The sequence below is a fragment of the Montipora foliosa genome, chromosome 4 (assembly GCF_036669935.1).
Source record: "Montipora foliosa isolate CH-2021 chromosome 4, ASM3666993v2, whole genome shotgun sequence".
NCBI lineage: Eukaryota > Metazoa > Cnidaria > Anthozoa > Scleractinia > Acroporidae > Montipora > Montipora foliosa.
The window spans coordinates 20409460-20426959 of NC_090872.1; the positions used below are offsets into that span (position 1 = coordinate 20409460).

Consider the following 17500-nt stretch of genomic DNA (forward strand, 5'->3'; position numbering starts at 1 on the left):
GATCATTTCTTCTGAAACCTTGCAAAATTGATTTAAACACACATTATTTTTGGTTACTATTTTACCAATAATAATAACTATTTATTACCAAATCACCAATGGTTTAAATTTTTGCATTCGTAGTTGGACTTCTAATATCTTGAGGTAACCATGAGGCTTGGGTTTTTAGTAAGGGAGCATTTAACCTACGTTACCACACAGTAATTCTCTAATAAAGAAGCAAAAGTCCCTTTTACAATAGTGCAACTTGATAATTTAGCTTAAAGAAAAGTAAGTATGGTATGTTATAAGTATTTCCTTACAACATTTTTCGCAAACAAGCATGGCACTCTGCAAACTGACAGTAGTAACCATTATCTTTTCTGAACAGGTGCAGCTGCAATCTCAACCAACAATTTAATTAAGCAGATCAAAAAAAATTAACATTGTTTCTTTTCAGTAAGGGTTGTAATCTGTTTGGATTTGACAAAATGGGTAACCCTATCAAACTTACATACTGAAAAGGAAAAGCACAGCAAGGAAAATTTCATCATTTTCTCTTTTTGCAACTATTGCAACTGTACAGCTTGACCCAGTTGTTTGACGGGTTATGTGTATAGTGCTCTCCTTTGATTAAATTATTGCTATGCAATGAAATCTCAACTTTGAGAGCCCATTTCAACAAATTAATGAGTGGTAAGTGGTATCCCATTTTAGCAACTAAGGCCTGCACTTTGTCTCAAACCTATCTACTCTATTCTAACTCTTCAGTAATCCCTTTCGAAGATCAGTTTTGGTGAGGTGCTGACTAAAGCAAATTCCCTTTATCCTGGAATATGTGTTTACAGTTTATGTAAAACAAGGCAGTTCAAAACATATCCCTCTAGTGTTCATGTACACTGCCTGCATGTATTCTGTGAAGAGCATTATTAAAAATTATCTGAAGATAAAAGGCAAAAGTGGTATTATTGTAGATGGTGGATTTATTACATAATATTATGATTTTTGGTTCTTAGGATAAACTCCTAGATTCCAACTCCATGACTCACCTCTTTGAATTGTCAGACAGAATTGGCTGTGTCATGACTGGCTTAATAGGTGAGATGACAAATTATATGTACATGTACAATACTAAAACTGGGTTGAGTAGCATCCATACATTGTATTGTTGGTACGTGTCAAGTCACTTTGGTGCGTTTTCACTATTTCTGTTCCATGGCCTAGAAGTCATTGGGCGAATTTATACTGGAGACAACAACTCGTCTGCAATACGTCTAAATATAAATCTGGGCCCGGTTCCTCGAAAGCCGATTAAGTTAATCCAGGATTAGCGTAAACTTTTGTTTCACGTTTTCAACTTTTTGGTGAAAGTTTCTTTTGCTTATTTTTGTTTTTCAAGATTGACGTCTTCTCATGTAAAGTTTCTGCAAAAATCTGGGTTGAAGAGCATTTGGGAGTAGAGAAATAAACTGCTTGGTTAATTTTTAATCTTAGATTAGCGGTAATCGGCTTTCGAGGAACCGGCCCCGGTGTTTAGACGAATTATGGCGCAAAATTCGTCTGATTCGTGTGTCAGCAGGTCTTACGCACCATGATGCTAATTTTCATGCAGTTTATCGTGTTGTAATGAGCATATTTTGGAGAATGACAGTGAACACCTGGTGAAACAGTAGTGTGTGCTGCCATTCTATGTTTGCCTCGAAAATAATCAACATTTTTTCTTTATACGACAGCTGATGCCCGTTCGCAGGTTCAGTTACTTAAAAAAAGAGTGCAATGGAGTCTGAGGATTCGCGAAATTGTTCTTCTCCGATAATAGTAGTGACGAAAAGTGCCGAGGGACCTTCATTTATTGATTGTGAAGGAGCACAGCCATACTTATTTGAGCCGTACGACAGTGATGCAAGCTCGGGTACGGACTCTTCAAATGATTCTGGAAAACTACAATAGGAGCGACTACAAAATACAGACGGTGAGCGATCAATTTCAATTTGCAATGTGTAGCAAATGCTGTAGTATTCCAAACTTAGGACGGTGTTATTGTTGATTGTGTCGATAAACCAAAACCAGAAATAAAGCTTTCTTGTGACAGAGAAATGAGATTTGTCTCATTTTTAATACATGTTTCGATGACGCGATGGGAGCAGCGCGAACCGACTGAGACCGATTAACAGAATTCCTCAAGTCAAAGTTTATTTTGCACTATATGAGAAACCCTGCTTTGACTAGATCTTCCTAGATAAGTCGGAAGAGGAAAGTAGACTCTGCTCGCCGCCTCCACATTCTTTGATTTGGCGCTCATCCAAAGAATTGGATGAGTCAGTCCAGTTTCGATTTGTCAAACCTGTTTTTTTAATTTTTGCGCATGATCAATCGCCACGCGTCATCAATATTTTGAAATTTACGACAGCGTGGCAATTTTAACTGTTAGAATTCCCATGAGTTTTTCCTATGTGTGTCGGTTACAGAAACTCGTGTGACAGAAAACCTATAAATTTTTCAGTAAAAAAATGAAATGGCATTTTAAGAGTATGGACTATCTTGAGTTTCCAATGAAATGATTCCTTGATTGTCGTGTGTTTGCCAGAGTTGTTGGAAAATATCCCGACTGTTTGTTTTCGTTTTGTGCTTTTGTGGCTAAAGGTCACGCATGACTGACACCGAATACATTTAAATTTTTTAACGCATGCTCAATGCGAAATGTGGAGGCTGCGAGCAGAGTCTACTTTCCTCTTCCCGACTTATCTAGGAAGATCGAAAGAGACTCTGCTCGCAGGGTAAAATTCGCTGAGAAACAGCAAAAATATCCCTTATCGGAGGACCGGAAGTGAAAACGACATTTCTGAAAACATGTGATTGATGACGTAGAAAGAAGAACCCTTTCTCGAGTGTCTTGTTTACTTTACTTAAAAAAAGAGTGCAATGGAGTCTGAGGATTCGCGAAATTGTTCTTCTTCCGATAATAGTTAGTGACGAAAGTGCCGAGGGACCTTCATTTATTGATTGTGAAGGAGCACAGCCATACTTATTTGAGCCGTACGACAGTGATGCAAGCTCGGGTACGGACTCTTCAAATGATTCTGGAAAACTACAATAGGAGCGACTACAAAATACAGACTGGTGAGCGATTCAATTTCAATTTGCAATGTGTAGCAAATGCTGTTGTATTCCAAACTTAGGACGGTGTTATTGTTGATTGTGTCGATAAACCAAAACCAGAAATAAAGCTTTCTTGTGACAGAGAAATGGTATTTGTCTCATTTTTAAATACATGTTTCGATGACGCGATGGGAGCAGCGCGAACCGATTGAGACCGATTAACAGAATTCCTCAAGTCAAAGTTTATTTTGCACTATATGAGAAACCCTGCTTTGACTAATTGTATCTATACCTTAGGTGTACTTGTGGGAATTGCCAACGTCTTCAACGTGTAGAAGAGTGCATCTGTTGCTCGGAAATTGACTGTATTGTTGCCAAAAACAACGAAGCAGTCGATTGTTGGAACGGCATCGGCTTTAATTGAATTCTTCATCTTCAAACCTAAAGACTTAACGATAACAGTTTGTGCCTCAAAGCAATCTTCAGTGAAATGAGCACTGCAAAGTCTACTTGAATTCGTATGATAATAAAAGTCAGACCGTGTGTTTTTGACAGCATTCGTCCACAGTCTTGCAAAATGGGGTCTTCTGGCCATGGATGGAGACTCACTCCGTTTTTACGGGTGTTAGAACATCCACCAGCTATACAGCGATGCGGCATAATAGATGTCTTCACAAAAAAGCGCAAAGAAAATTTCGAATCGGGGAATTGCGAAAACGCAATGACCCCTATTTATGAAGCAATCTTAAGAGAATTTACCGGAAGAGGTTTGCGAGGTTCTCCTTTCTACGTCATTTTCGCTTTTCGGGCATAGTGCTTTGTTTCAAATCTTGGGCGAGATACTTTGTTAATTTATGGGGAAGAAAGAAAGAATCAAACTCTTTCGATGGTTAATATGTTTCAAGTAGGCATTAAGCAACAGGTTTGTGAATTTTTGTACTAGGGAATGGAGTATCCCTTTAACCTATGATGTTACTCTTTTGTGGCATGTCGTAGTCGCAGGCTTCCCTAATTTATCTTAGTAGGGTGTGTTCGATTGACCGTATTCTGGAATGGGAGTTGTTTGGCGTTTTGAAGCAACAAGGATAGTAAAGATATGTTTTAACAAGTATTTTAGCGGATGTGTGACAATTTTAAAGTGAATTTCCGTAAAAACGAATAATTTCTAACTTCAATTCCATGTACATGTATTCCTATTCCGGAATATGGTGAATCGAACGGGCCCTAAAGTCTTGTCAAAGTTGGTTGAGCATCGAGCTGCCGTGGGGAATACTTTAATTCTTTAATTCTTCTGATAGTTTACTTTCTATTTTATGCATGTAAAAGTTAACTGTACCATCCTCTGAAATTGTCACGCCAGGCTTAATTTGTGAGCTAAGCAGTTCATGCTTTCTTAATTAAGGAGTAGACTCAGTATACACTTTGTAGTCTTTCATATATTCTTGTACGATAAAAAATAACTTCAGTTAAAATCTTTATAACTTACATTGTTGGTAAGTAAATGTTGAATGTACCACCAGACAATCTTACCACTTAGCAAGCAAGCCATCGTTTTAAATTATTGCCATTGTACAATATTCTTGTGGTTTAAGAAGCTCAGCTCCTGATATATCATCACTTTGTTAGCTTGCAACTTGAGTTCTTGCTCCTCACACACAATGATAAAAATGCGTCCCCAAAACAGTCCCTCAATGCAATCCAACAAGGCTCTTGACCTTCTCTCCTGCACAACCTGAAAGTGGCGAACACAGATTTGTGGTTTTTGATGACTCAGCCCCCAATCTGCAGCGTTTAAATTATACACTGAATAAGTAATACTAATTGACTGTGCAAATGCAGGTTTGTGGCATTTAGTTAATTTTGGCAGAAATGTTAATGTTTCTGTGATGACAGTACTTTAACTCATTATATGACTAGTGTTTCTGGCCAATATAACTCGTGCTGTGATTGGCTAAGAGCTAGGGCATTATTCTCCTGTAATGCGCATGGGCCTATGGATTATGCAAATTAGTTTTTTTCTTCTTAACAAGAACTGTTCTTTTAGCCATATAATAAACAACTTGATAACCTTGACTGTTCGGTCATAATACAGCAAAATCTTAAACCTTGGCCTTGCCGTATTGACCGAGCAATGGCGAGATTTTGCTGTAACGACCTCACTCTCAGTTATTAAGTACTTCTTAATAACCAGTGGGGCTGGAGTTCATTTCTGGACTCTTGGCGTCATAGGATTGAGTTTCTTGGCTGACTCTCTCTCCTATAGGGTCTTTCTGCAGGTACCACAGGCAGTCCAAGCTCAGTATATGATTTGTAGACTTTATGGAAAATTAACTTTGAGCTTATAAATGCTAAAGTAAGCTGTAAATGTAGAAATAAACTTCACTTACCTCTATATGCAATTGTCCTTATCTTTTCTGTGCAATCAGAGTGCAAACTGAAATTTGCAATTTGAAATACTTGGCCAGTGAGAGTGCAGAATGTAATATGATCACCATCAAGCTATAACGGCGGTAGAATTAACTATGAGAGGGTGATGCAAAGTGTTATTTTTTACCCATGTAAACCATGCAAATACTACCACTCAAGGACAGAGAAGAACTCTGACCAGGTGGGAATTGAACCCTTGACGTTCGGGTTAGATCAATGCTGATCTACCGACTGAGCTACAAGGCCAGACAGGGGCAGGTTGTGGATTAAGTTTCCCATGCAAAGTCTGTAATCGTATACCAAGCTTGGGCTGCCTATGCAGTTACCGGAAAGCACTTGGTATTACTCTTTATTTCTGCTCCGGTACTTGCAGAAGCTGCCCTCCTATAAGAGTGACGATTACAGATTTTATTTTGTCTAATGCCAGACACTTTTATTCATTAAAGGAGGCTGGTGCAGGGGTGAAATTAGGGCTAAAATAAATAAATTTTGATTGGATATGTGGTTTTAGCAAGAGCACATGTGCACACAATACATGTATGTAGTATTGTGTAATGTTAAAAATTATTAAAGGAGAAGTTCACTCCAAAATGACAATCCTAGCTTTTTCAATTAATTGATTAATAGATTGAAATTTCGCAAGGAGAACAGCTTTTAACCAAAATCTCAATCTTGAAATAGCTTTCTAACCCTGTGAAATCCTTGTTAAAAATACACACATGCAGGCTGCCATCTTGGAGTATATGGATGGCGGCCTGCATGTGTGTATTTTTAACATTAGGATTTCACAAGATTATATTCAAAAGCTATTTTAAGATTGAAATTTTGGTTAAAGGCTGTTCTCCCCCTGAACTTTCTATTCATCGAAAAAAAAGGAATGTCATTTTGGAGGGAACTTCTCCTTTGAAATAAATTCTACAATCTGCACAATTCAGCTCTTTATAGCTGCAGAGCATTTAAGCTTATGTGTCAGTATTGCCAGAAGCTCATATGACCTCGAAGCAGTGAACTCAGTCTTATTCAAAGCTGGGGTTATTTGAGGTTAAACATTTCCTTGTTTGGATGTAACGTATAACTTGGCATTTTCGTGGCGTGCAGCTTCGATCTTATTTTTGTCTGTATTTGAGCATAAAATTGGTGTCCTAATTTAAATCCCCAGCTTTGTTCCTAGAAAAAGGTTTGCAAGTTTCACACTTCAATGTCATATGCTTCTGGTATTGCAGAATATGAATTGTTTTAAGGATTAATTATTATGGAATATTAATTTATTTCCCTTGTGTTATTGTAGTTACGTATACTTACCGTTACAAAAAGTTGTATTTTTTTTTGTCAGGTTCTTCAGCCAACCTTGACATCAGTGATTTTGGAGAAAGTCATAAATATAAATGCAGCTTCAATACCACTGTGGTAGATAGTCCCGACTTTAAGGGGGGCTGTTTAATCGTTTGCATGCCAAATGAACGACAAAAGTTTAAAGACTTTGCCTGTGTCTCCCTTGGAAAAACTGAAGACTCCATGAGCAGCTGTGTAAAACATGATGATCCAGTCTTGTATGATTGTTGTCGAAAAAATGTAAAAGGAGCTTCTTTCCACAAGCTTGAGGATGGATCTGCTTTGTTTGTTATTGACACCAAACATGGACCGATATCAAATTGTGGCAATTTTACCCAGTTCAACATAACCAGTGATACAGGGGGACTGACATCATCCCAGGTCATTTGTACAATCATGCATAGCTCTGGGACAGGTGGGTTAATGATTTGAAATTTAGTACAAGCTTTAAGGCTGTGTCGAAAATTAAGTCGGACGGGGATGCAGGGACAGGGGACTGAGGGACTCAGGGACGTGGGGACTCGGGGACTCATAGTTCACAAAATTCTTGTCTGTTGATTGTAACTGCGTTGCATCCCGTTAAGGTCCTCGTTTCTACAATGTGAAAGGAAGGTCAAGTAAATATATATAGTATGGCTTATTACTCGTCTGCATAAAAAGGTGACTTTCATTATACTACTATCAAGTTACACAGTGGAGAAATTTAGGTAAAATGAAGGGACAATTTTTTTTTTTGCATTAAGTCCTTATTTATTTGACATAGGCAACATGAATGAAACGTTGGTATGACCATTTCTCAGATCATTTTGGCAGCAATCTCTCTAACTCCCACTCTCCATCTCGCTCGATTCATGGCATCCTTTTCTTCCACATCTTCTTTGGTCGTCCTCGCTTCCTCTTGCCCTTCACTTTAAACTCCAACGCTTTTCTCAGAAAATGCCCATCATCCCTCCTCAACACATGCCCTTACCATCTCGCTCCATTCACCTTTGCCATCTGAACCACTGTTTCCTTCAATCCTAACATCTCCATTAGGTCCTCTGTCCTCTTCTTCTCCATCAGTTTTGCACCGCACATTGCTCTCACCATTGCTCTCTTGGTTCTCAAAATTGCCATCTCATTTTCCCTCAGACACCATGTCTCACTCCCATGTAACATAATTTGCCAATCTTACATAACTCTGATATTAAGCCATTCCTTTCATCTTCAGCAAGAACCTTTTTGAGTTAAGCAACTCTCCGCATTCCCTGAACTTCACCCAGCCAATTCTTGCTCTTGCTGTCACAGCTGCCTCTTTGCCAGCTGATTAGTTTAATTAATTACTGTAAGTTAAAATTTGTGGGGAACAGATCTAGCCGCTCTCATTTAAATAATAATTATTTTGTACATACATTATGGCTTTATATATACAAGCGGTGTGAAATTGGTTTACCCAATAATTATTATTTTGTACATACATTATGGCTTTATATATATAAGCAGTGTGAAATTGGTTTACCCAGTAAGAAGATCCAAAGGATACAGTGTCTCGACGTAAATTTATGAATCAGTGTAAGAGGCGACGAAGAGACCAACTCTTGACTGCATGTTCTTGATAGCTTTAATACGTTTCGGCTGTTCAGCCTTCCTCAGGTTAAAAACTATTAAGAACTAAAAAGCTATATTATAGTGGTGGTAGGTTACAAAAACATCGACTTATAGACCGAATGCATAAATGGCGGCCAAAGAAATATTCTTTTGTTTATGTGCTAATTAGCCTCACTAGCCTCGTTTGCATGGACAAAATACAAAGAAATGTTGCTTGAGAGCAAGGCTAGTGAGTCTCATTAGCACATAAACAAAAGGATACATTTTTGGCCGCCACTTATGCATTCGGTCAATATACCAAGCAAAAATATGGAATTAAAATTAAAATTACATAATTCGACAAAGGTCTAAAGTACAACGTGAAAATAACCAAACAATCATAGGTTAATACATATAACATGTTGATGTGAATACAAACAAGTAACAAAGACCCAAAAGAAATGAAACCTAATTTGAGTAGTATAAATCAAAAATGATAATGAAATGCATAATAATGGAAAATGGCAAATCACAATACTGGTAACTCAATTGTTGTAATCTAAATCCTGCCTTTTGCTAAGACCATGGGGAATAAGCGTAAATAATTGCGCCGTCCAGTACTAGGCTTCCCTAGTGAGCAATAATTGATCAAGATATGAAGAATTTTCGGAAGACCTAATTTACGTTCAATGATAATGAAATTGATTTGAGAAATTTCACGTTCAGATTTATTAAAATGGATGGCCAATTCACAAGTTCTTTTGTTCTTTGTAAGCATGTTCGACTTGTGATTGCGGAACCTTACCTTAAATTCAGTTGAAGTGGATCTCACATATTGCATAAATGCATTTGGTACAGGTGGCTAAATAACATTTTGAGACGATCGAGCAAGATCGTTGAATGGGATATATATTGACGACCAGTTGCCGAGCTTTGAAATTTCAAAGCTTGAATTAAATAATTTTTACAGAGATCGCACTTCTTGTTGCACCGTGAACAACCCCGTTTTCTTCGCGTAGACTTCTGCTAGAGGTCAGTCAGAATATTCACCTGGCGCCATCCAAATTCTGAGTTAGTGTGATTTGCCATTTTTCCATTATTACTAGGCATTTCATTATCGTTTTTGATTTATAGTACTAATTAGGTTTCATTTCTTTTGGGTCTTCGTTACTTGTTTGTATTCACATCAACATGTTATCTGTATTTATTTAACCTTTGATTGTTTAGTTATTTTCACCTTGTACTTTAGACCTTTGCCATATTATGTAATTTTAATTTCCATATTTTTGCTTCGTTACAAGTCGATGTTTTGGTAACTTACCATCACTGTGATAAGTTTTTTTATTCTTAGTTTTAACCTGAGGAAGGCCACGAACGGCCGAAACGTTGTGTTAAACCTATCCAGAACAATCAAGAGTTGGTCTCTTCGTCGCGTCTTACTATACACTGATATATAAATTCACGTTGCTCAAGACACTGTATCCTGTGGATCCTCTTACTGGGAGTTCATCAAATGTTGGGTAAATACCAATTGCACGCTGCTTAATATATATATATATATATATATATATATATATATATATATATATATATATATATATATATATATATATATATAGACAAGGTTAATTTGGGAACAGAAATCAGCACAACTAAGCAATTAAGTGAAAATGTGGCTCAGCCTGGCTTAGCCACATTTTCACTTAATTGCTTAGTTGTGCTGATTTCTGTTCCCAAATTAACCTTGTCTGTTGTATTTCTCAGAAATGCCTAATGAATCGCCATCCCAACGGGAATAGGCTGGTGATCCTAAGTAATTAAGGCAATCAGTTGCTAATATATCCCCTCCCTACCTCACTGTACTATATATATATATATATATATATATATATATATATATATATATTATATATATATATATATATGAAACTCAGAGCATGAAACTCAGAGTAGCGATTAAATGACCAAATAACCTCACGTGTGAATTGGCCGTCCATTTCAATAGAAAAGAACATCACATGTCTGACTTTGAGTTCATTGTTATTGAAAAAATTGTTAATGACACTACTGATGATATGGACAAGGTTTTACTCACAAGAGAGGCCTTTTGGTGCGCACAGTTATGCACCCTCCAACCTTACGGCTTGAACAAAAGATCCGAGTTTAATTCCAAAAATAGAATAAGGTTTAATTAATCACTCACTGGAGTAATTGTGCAACCAGTTGGGCTTTTTTTCAGTTACGCTGTGCAGATCGGCATTCTCACAGGCCCTGTTCAGGGATTCTATTACTTTTTAGGGCCCCTGGGCGGGGTTCTGTTGTTTTTAGTACTGGCGTGGTTCCAGAGGCTTTCTCTTGGGATCTTGTTTTGCGCTCATCATATGGCCACCTGATTGCATGATTTTCAAAGTCCTGTTGTTTATTTTAAATTGTTAGTTTCGATGTCTGGTGATTAACGCCTTTTTCGGAATAGAGCTAACTATTTCTTATCTCACGTATTGTCCACTTAATGAATTCCAACCGCACATATTACATGACATATTATTGTGATTTTTTAATTTTTTTGTAATTTTAAACATTTTACACCTTTTGGTTCATGGTTTTGTATAAATAGCGCAAGTTCAGTTGTACCAGGTATTTTTAGTTTTTAGTTTTTAGCGTGTACTGAAGAAGCCCGAAGGGCGAAACGTTTACACGAGATTAAATATACTAGACCTGTGAGAAGTTCGCCAGCGACTCATTTTTTCATTCTCCCTATTATATGTATATGTATATATATATATGCAGTTAGATATAGCTATATGCAGTTATATGCTATATGCTATATGCAGTTAGATATAGCTATATGCAGTTAGATATAGCTCTTTGGCATTACAAAGCTTTTGCTTTCGTGTCCAAATTGAGCACTCTACTGGGATGAGTCATTGCTGCTAGCAATTGCGCATGCTCACTGGCTCGCTAGTTTGAGCACTCTGGCATGGCTTAGATGTACCACATGCGTGGGACATTTGGGGTGGCTTTATAAGCTTAACCTCCATCCCAGACACCAGCACTGCACTGATGAGGCCCAGAAGGCCGAAACAGTACTGTCTGCAGTTAGATGCACTCTACTGGGATGAGTCATTGTCGCTAGCAATTGCGCATGCTCACTAGCTCGCTAGTTTGAGCACTCTGGCATGGCTTAGATGTACCACATGTGTGGGACATTTGGGGTGGCTTTATAAGCTTAACCTCCATCCCAGACACCAGCACTGCACTGATGAGGCCCAGAAGACCGAAACAGTACTGTCTGCAGTTAGATGCACTCTACTGGGATGAGTCATTGTCGCTAGCAATTGCGCATGCTCACTAGTTTGAGCACTCTGGCATGGCTTAGATGTACCACATGTGTGGAACATTTGGGGTGGCTTTATAAGCTTAACCTCCATCCCAGACATCAGCACTGCACTGATGAAGCCCAGAAGGCTGAAATAGTGAGCATGCGCAATTGCTAGCGGCAAAGACTCATCCCAGTAGAGTGCTCAATTTGAACATGAAAGCAAAAGCTTTGTAATGCCAAAGAGCTATATCTAACTGCAGACAGTACTGTATATATATGTATAACAATGTTTTTCTACTCAATATAGTTTCATATGGACTTAAATACAGGTCTGTTTCGTAGACCAACAAGGAGTTGGACCACTCATCAGTTAAATTCCATGTATACTGTAGCATCGCTGGGGTTTATATACATCAGTAGGGTGATCGTTACAAGATTCAAACTTGAAAAACAATAGTAAAAAAGCATTTGTAAATTTATGATTGGTTGTTGAGGATGCGATTGAACCTAAGGAGAAAATTTCGCTTGTACCTGCAAGTCGATACGAGTTCATTACTGGGTTGCCAGTATGGCAAACCAGTTGGAATCTGTGTTTAGTTTTGTGTTTTTTTTTTTTTTTTTTTCCGTGTCGGTAAAAGTCTTGCCTGTCACTCCCCTGCTAAGTAGTGGCTTTGAGCATAGAGTCTTGTCTGTGTATTTTGTTAGGTTTGAGGGGGCTGGGGGAATACGTAGATTTCCTTGGTGCACACAGATGAACGTTTAATTATTAAACCCGCAATGGCGTCGAAAGTCGTGGTAACGGGGATGGCGTTTTAGTGGAAAAAATATACCTTTATGAGATCAAGAATGGAACGTCAATTGGAATAACGAAACAGGCGGGGAAAATAAATATCTGGAATCTTAAAAGCGACGAGGGATGGTCTTCGAGAACAATTGCGGTCGGATATGAGAAAGTGTGTGTTGTTTCTAATCTTAGGGCCAAGTCGCACTAGAGGACAAAACTGTTTACTAATGTCAAAAATCTGTCATCACAATGAAAAACCAAGTGCGACCGGTTTGTCCACCGAAGGACAAAATTTGGTCGCAGACGGACAAACTTCAAAGATGCCGTCGACTACCTCTGGAGCAGGCCAAACTGAAACAAATCTTAGAAAACAATAGCGAGGGTGTCTTGATTCGGAAATGATTTGACAGGTGATATGTAGCAGAGTCTCTATGCGATAGACTTCGCAGTAAAATTGATAACGTCCTCATTTCGCAACAACGTGAATCCAGGCGCGGGCGACCAATATTTTCCGTATGAAATGGGGCAACAATTTCCTCAATATCCACCAGGATGGATCTATCCGATGCCTAGACCTTACATATTCAACGATCGAGGAACTCCCAGCCCATCTCCTTCTACCACGAGTTCTGACTCGTTGCAAGAATCCTTTCAGTTCAGCGAAGACGGCTCAATGCGGGGATCATCTTAAACTTTTTTGCGCCGTACATCTTCGTCAGCCGAGAACATTTTGAGATCCCTCGTGTCGCATGGTGTGATGTTTTGTTCACATATTTTGTTCTCAAGTGCGACTGTAGCTTTCCGGACAATTTTTTTGTCACTGGCCGATTTCAAGTCAGATTTGTCCTGAACAAATCCGAAATTGCCCTCTAGTGCGACTTGGCCCTTATTTTATAAACTGGAAAAGGAATAAAAGGAATCGAATGTCTTGAATGTATCACAGTGTTTACCGAAGTGGCATCTCGTTTGTCTGGCAATTGGCATTTAATTTGCAGTCAAGCTGTACAGTTTTCAGGTAAAAAAATAATTGAAAATGTGACAGTGAAGAATTATTGGAAAGAAAGGTTGTTGTCTATTTTGTGCTTTGGAAAAGGTTCTTTAGGAAAGAGTTCAATCTTGAACTGAAAAATATATTTATTTGCATATCGTATGGTTTGTGAGACGGATTGTTTCTTGTTTGCACGCACGGAATTGGAATAGAAAGGGTTTTTTTTGTCTCCAATAGCAAATATTTAGTTAGTTTCAATAAATTTCATGCTGGAAAAGGTTTTTGTGAGATGTTTCAACTGTTGTGATTCATTGTGCTGTGTAGTATTCGAGTTTAACTAATTTGCATAAGTGAGTTGAAATTTAATACGCATTAAATAACGATGACAGGAATTTGTAGGCATGATCGTTCTGGCAAATGATTACAGCTGGCGATCATTTTTAATTAAGGTCAGAAAAAGATTTCAGTATAGTCACTCTTGTGTAAAATGAAGTTATTGTTAACTTGAGAAAACAACAATAGGGTCGTTTATACGAGAGAAAATAAGCCGCGGCTTACTCTGGACGCGGCGTACATAATACGCGAAAGGAACTATTTATACGAGTATAAACTCCCAGGCCAGGATAAGCCGGGGCTTGAGAAAGCTGTGAACGTAGGTTTTGCATCATTTATATGGGCTGTTCGCGTTTTATTTTCTCTCGTATAAACGGCCCTTATATTTCTTTAACTTTTTTAAAGAGAGATTTCGCGCAAATTTTATTTCAAGCTATTCAGTTGAAATGTTATTTCTCGCCATTGGCTTCGTTTGCGTGATCATTTACTGGTGTTGACATTTAGGAGGTAGTTGTTTGGTTCTAAACGAGTAGGAATAAAACGACCAGGAATGAGCGAATTTTAGTGGGTGTGCGATAGCAACACGAGACAGGAGTCGAGAGATTCTAACGATAGACAGATACTAACTAACCCTTCCTGAAATAAACGAAGGGAAGCAGGCGTTGGTGGTTTGTGTGAATTTATAGCACTAAGTGGATAGAAGTCGTCATGTTTTGATTGGGCAGCTTCAGAGACGTCCTTCTGAGGAAACAAGTTGTTAAAATAGCTAATTGTGATTAGAGAATTTCGATCCTAAGTATAATAAGTATAATAATGCCTTTTATTGACAGGCAAAACCATATGATTGAGCGTGATCATACCAAATATCATTTGTTTGCGCGATCAAGTTGTGGCGAAGTGTGTAGCCCATGACAGTATGTCGTTTGTGAGCATATTGCTTTTTGTTGTATTAAGCTTCTTCCTCGGAACGCTCAAACAACTCACTTATGCACACGCCGTTTGCGGTAGACCCACACTAAAAGATGCTGTTGAGCGATTGTTTTGGCCGGGGTTGGTCCGCAAACTGAAAGAAAGTTTATATGTTGAGAACAAATGTGTACTAAATGAACAAATATGTGAAAATCATGATATGAACTGCACTGCAACCAAATGCCACAGGAGAGAAGCACAGAACTGTGAAAGTTTCCAGAAGAAGAAAGTTCCTGATCTTAAAGTTAGTGCAAGCGGTATCGAGTCGCAGAGATGTACGCCTAGCCGGATGCATTTAGTTAAATTTCTGAAAAAGGTGAATTTTCTGTCTATTTGTATTATCATGGCTTTTTGTTTTCTGCTGTTACTGAATCCCTTTGTATTTGGAGCTGTAACGCTATTTCATGTGCAATTACTTGTATCGTTTGCAATTATCCTCACTAGTGCTGTTGTTAGCATTTTTACTGGGTTGCCAAACCCAGTCGGAATCTCGGTTTCATTTCGTGGGTTTTTACTGGGTTGCCTATGGGCAAACCCAGTCGAGGTCTGCGTTTAGTTTGTTTGTTTTCTTTTTGTTTTTTACTGGGTTGCCTATGGGCAAACCCAGTCGAGGTCTACGTTTAGTTTGTTTGTTTTCTTTTTTTTTTTCTTTTTTTTTTTCCGTGTCGGTAAAAGTCTTGCCTGTCACTCCCCTGGTAAGTAGTGTCTTTGTGTATAGAGCCTTCTGCCCGTATTTTCTTAGGATCGAGAGGGTAGTGGAACTGCGTAGATTTCTCTTGTGGACACAGTAGAATCATTAACTTAGCCTGCAATGGCGTCGAAAGTCATGCAACGCGAATGGCGTTTTAGTGGATCCTTAAACAAAATATACCCTTATGGAGCTCAATAATGGAAAGTCAGTTGGATAAACTAGGCATAAATCTCAAAAGCGACGAGTACTGGACTTCGACAACAATCTATCGCCCGTCGAGACGAAATCAAAGTGAGCAGTATTTACCTGAAGTACATGGTAATTTGACACAATTGAGTTTCTTGTCTTCACGCACGCAATCAAATAGGAAGAGGTTCTCGCCTCTAAGAGCAAATATGTTGTTTGTTTCTGTTACGAAAAATAGCATTGCGTGACAAGCGTTACTTTCTAGACGCTTCGCGAGAGTTCGTAATTTGTTTATATTTAGGTTTGTACGTAAGCGTTTCTAAATCGGTGTGTTTTGTAATCTTTCTATAATTAGATCGATTACTAATTTAGAAAGTTCTAGAAGTTTCTTGTCAGAGTATATAAGTAGACGAGTCCAAGCGGAGTGTTTTTCTAACTAGTTTTTCATAAGCGAAGAGAGTTGGTGTTAGCCGTGTTTACTCAAGTGTGACAGAAGCTGTGTGCATTCAAGTTGGCGGAGGCCGTGTAAGTTTGTCGAGTACGAGTTATTCAGAGTTTTACTTCGTGGAAACTACGTTCATTTTTGGAATAAATCTTCTTGTTGTTGTTCCGACAACCCTGCGTTCAGTTTAGTCTGCAAGCTAACTTTCCTCAAAACACACGAACTCGTAACATTGGGGGCCTGTCCGGGAGAGGAATTCATTTGTTTGCCGACTACAGAAACCAGGAAAGGATCACAACTTGGAAGGAAGTAGCGACGCTGTGGAAAAGGTTGTAGCGAGTGAAAGAGCCGTGGAATTTTAGTGCTGTGAAAATGGAGAAATTTATTCAGCTTGGCGAAAAGTTTGGTCTGGAAGGAGAAAAGCTGCTTGAATTTGTGCGTGAACAAGAAGAGAAAGAAGACAAACGTAGAGAGGAAGAACGTGAAGAAAAACGCAGACAATTGGAGGAAGAAAAACAAGAAAAACGAAGACAATTGGAGGAAGAAAGAGAAGAAAAACGTAGGCGGTTTGAAGAAGAAAAAGAAGAGAAACGTCGATTACTTGAAGAAGATAAAAGAAGAGAAGACGAAGAGAGAGAAACCAGGCGACAAGAACGCGAACTAAGAAAATTGGAGATGGAAGCCGAGCTGTTGAAATAGAAAGAGGCTATTGAAGCGGCAAAAAGAGAACACGAGTTGGAGATTGCACGTTTGGCTGTGGAGAATGCTGACAGACGTCCTGAAGCGAGAGAGGATCGGGCTAAGGCACCTAAACTCCCCTCGTTTGTTGACGGTAAAGACGATTTGGACGCGTATTTGCAGAGGTTCGAGAGATTTGCCGAGACAGCTAAGTGGAAAAAAGATGGATGGGCATCGAAGCTCAGTGCTCTGTTGTCTGGACGGGCACTAGAAGTGTATTCACGTCTATCGGAGGACGCAGCTAAGGATTATGACAGGGTAAAGATTGCGTTAATGAAGAGATATGACCTTACCGAAGACGGCTATCGTCGAAAATTTAGAGCATCCAAACCAGAAGTCGACGAAAGTCCGGAGCAGTTTATTGTGCGACTGGACAGATACCTGTTACGTTGGCTAGAGCTTTCGGATACTGCGCGAACCTTTGATGGTCTTAAGGACTTGATCGTGAAAGAACAATTTATTGACTCTTGTCCTAAGGATTTGGCAATTCACCTGCGAGAAAGGGCACCTGAGACTCTAGCTAAGATTGCGAAGATCGCTGACCAGTACTTGGAGGCTCATGGTAAACATTTGTTCAGCTCAGCGAGCAGAAAGCCAACAGTGCAGCCTGAGAGGGACGAAGCCAAGAACATGCAGATTAATCCACC

The 17500-nt window shown here is 38.8% G+C and overlaps 2 protein-coding genes across 5 annotated transcripts in view; both read left to right on the forward strand.

Moving 5' to 3' along the window:
* Nucleotides 1-1795, forward strand: part of LOC138001111 (proteasome subunit alpha type-6-like) — a 3999-nt gene extending 2204 nt beyond the window's left edge. The window contains exons 3-4 of the mRNA XM_068847774.1: nt 996-1077; nt 1713-1795. Of these exons, the coding sequence (XP_068703875.1) occupies nt 996-1077; nt 1713-1795 (165 nt within the window). The remainder of the gene's footprint in view (nt 1-995; nt 1078-1712) is intronic.
* A 1139-nt stretch (nt 1796-2934) lies between these two features.
* The window catches only part of LOC138000233 (uncharacterized), a 34202-nt gene continuing 19636 nt past the window's right edge, over nt 2935-17500 (forward strand). For 2 of the 4 annotated variants that reach the window (XM_068846494.1, XM_068846493.1), the window contains exons 1-2: nt 2936-3099; nt 6839-7252. In XM_068846494.1, coding sequence (XP_068702595.1) covers nt 3027-3099; nt 6839-7252 — 487 coding nt within the window. In that variant the 5' untranslated portion in view covers nt 2936-3026. Of the gene's footprint in view, nt 3100-6838; nt 7253-17500 lie in introns of all 4 variants that reach the window. The other 2 variants (XM_068846495.1, XM_068846492.1) reach the window with 2 other exon arrangements.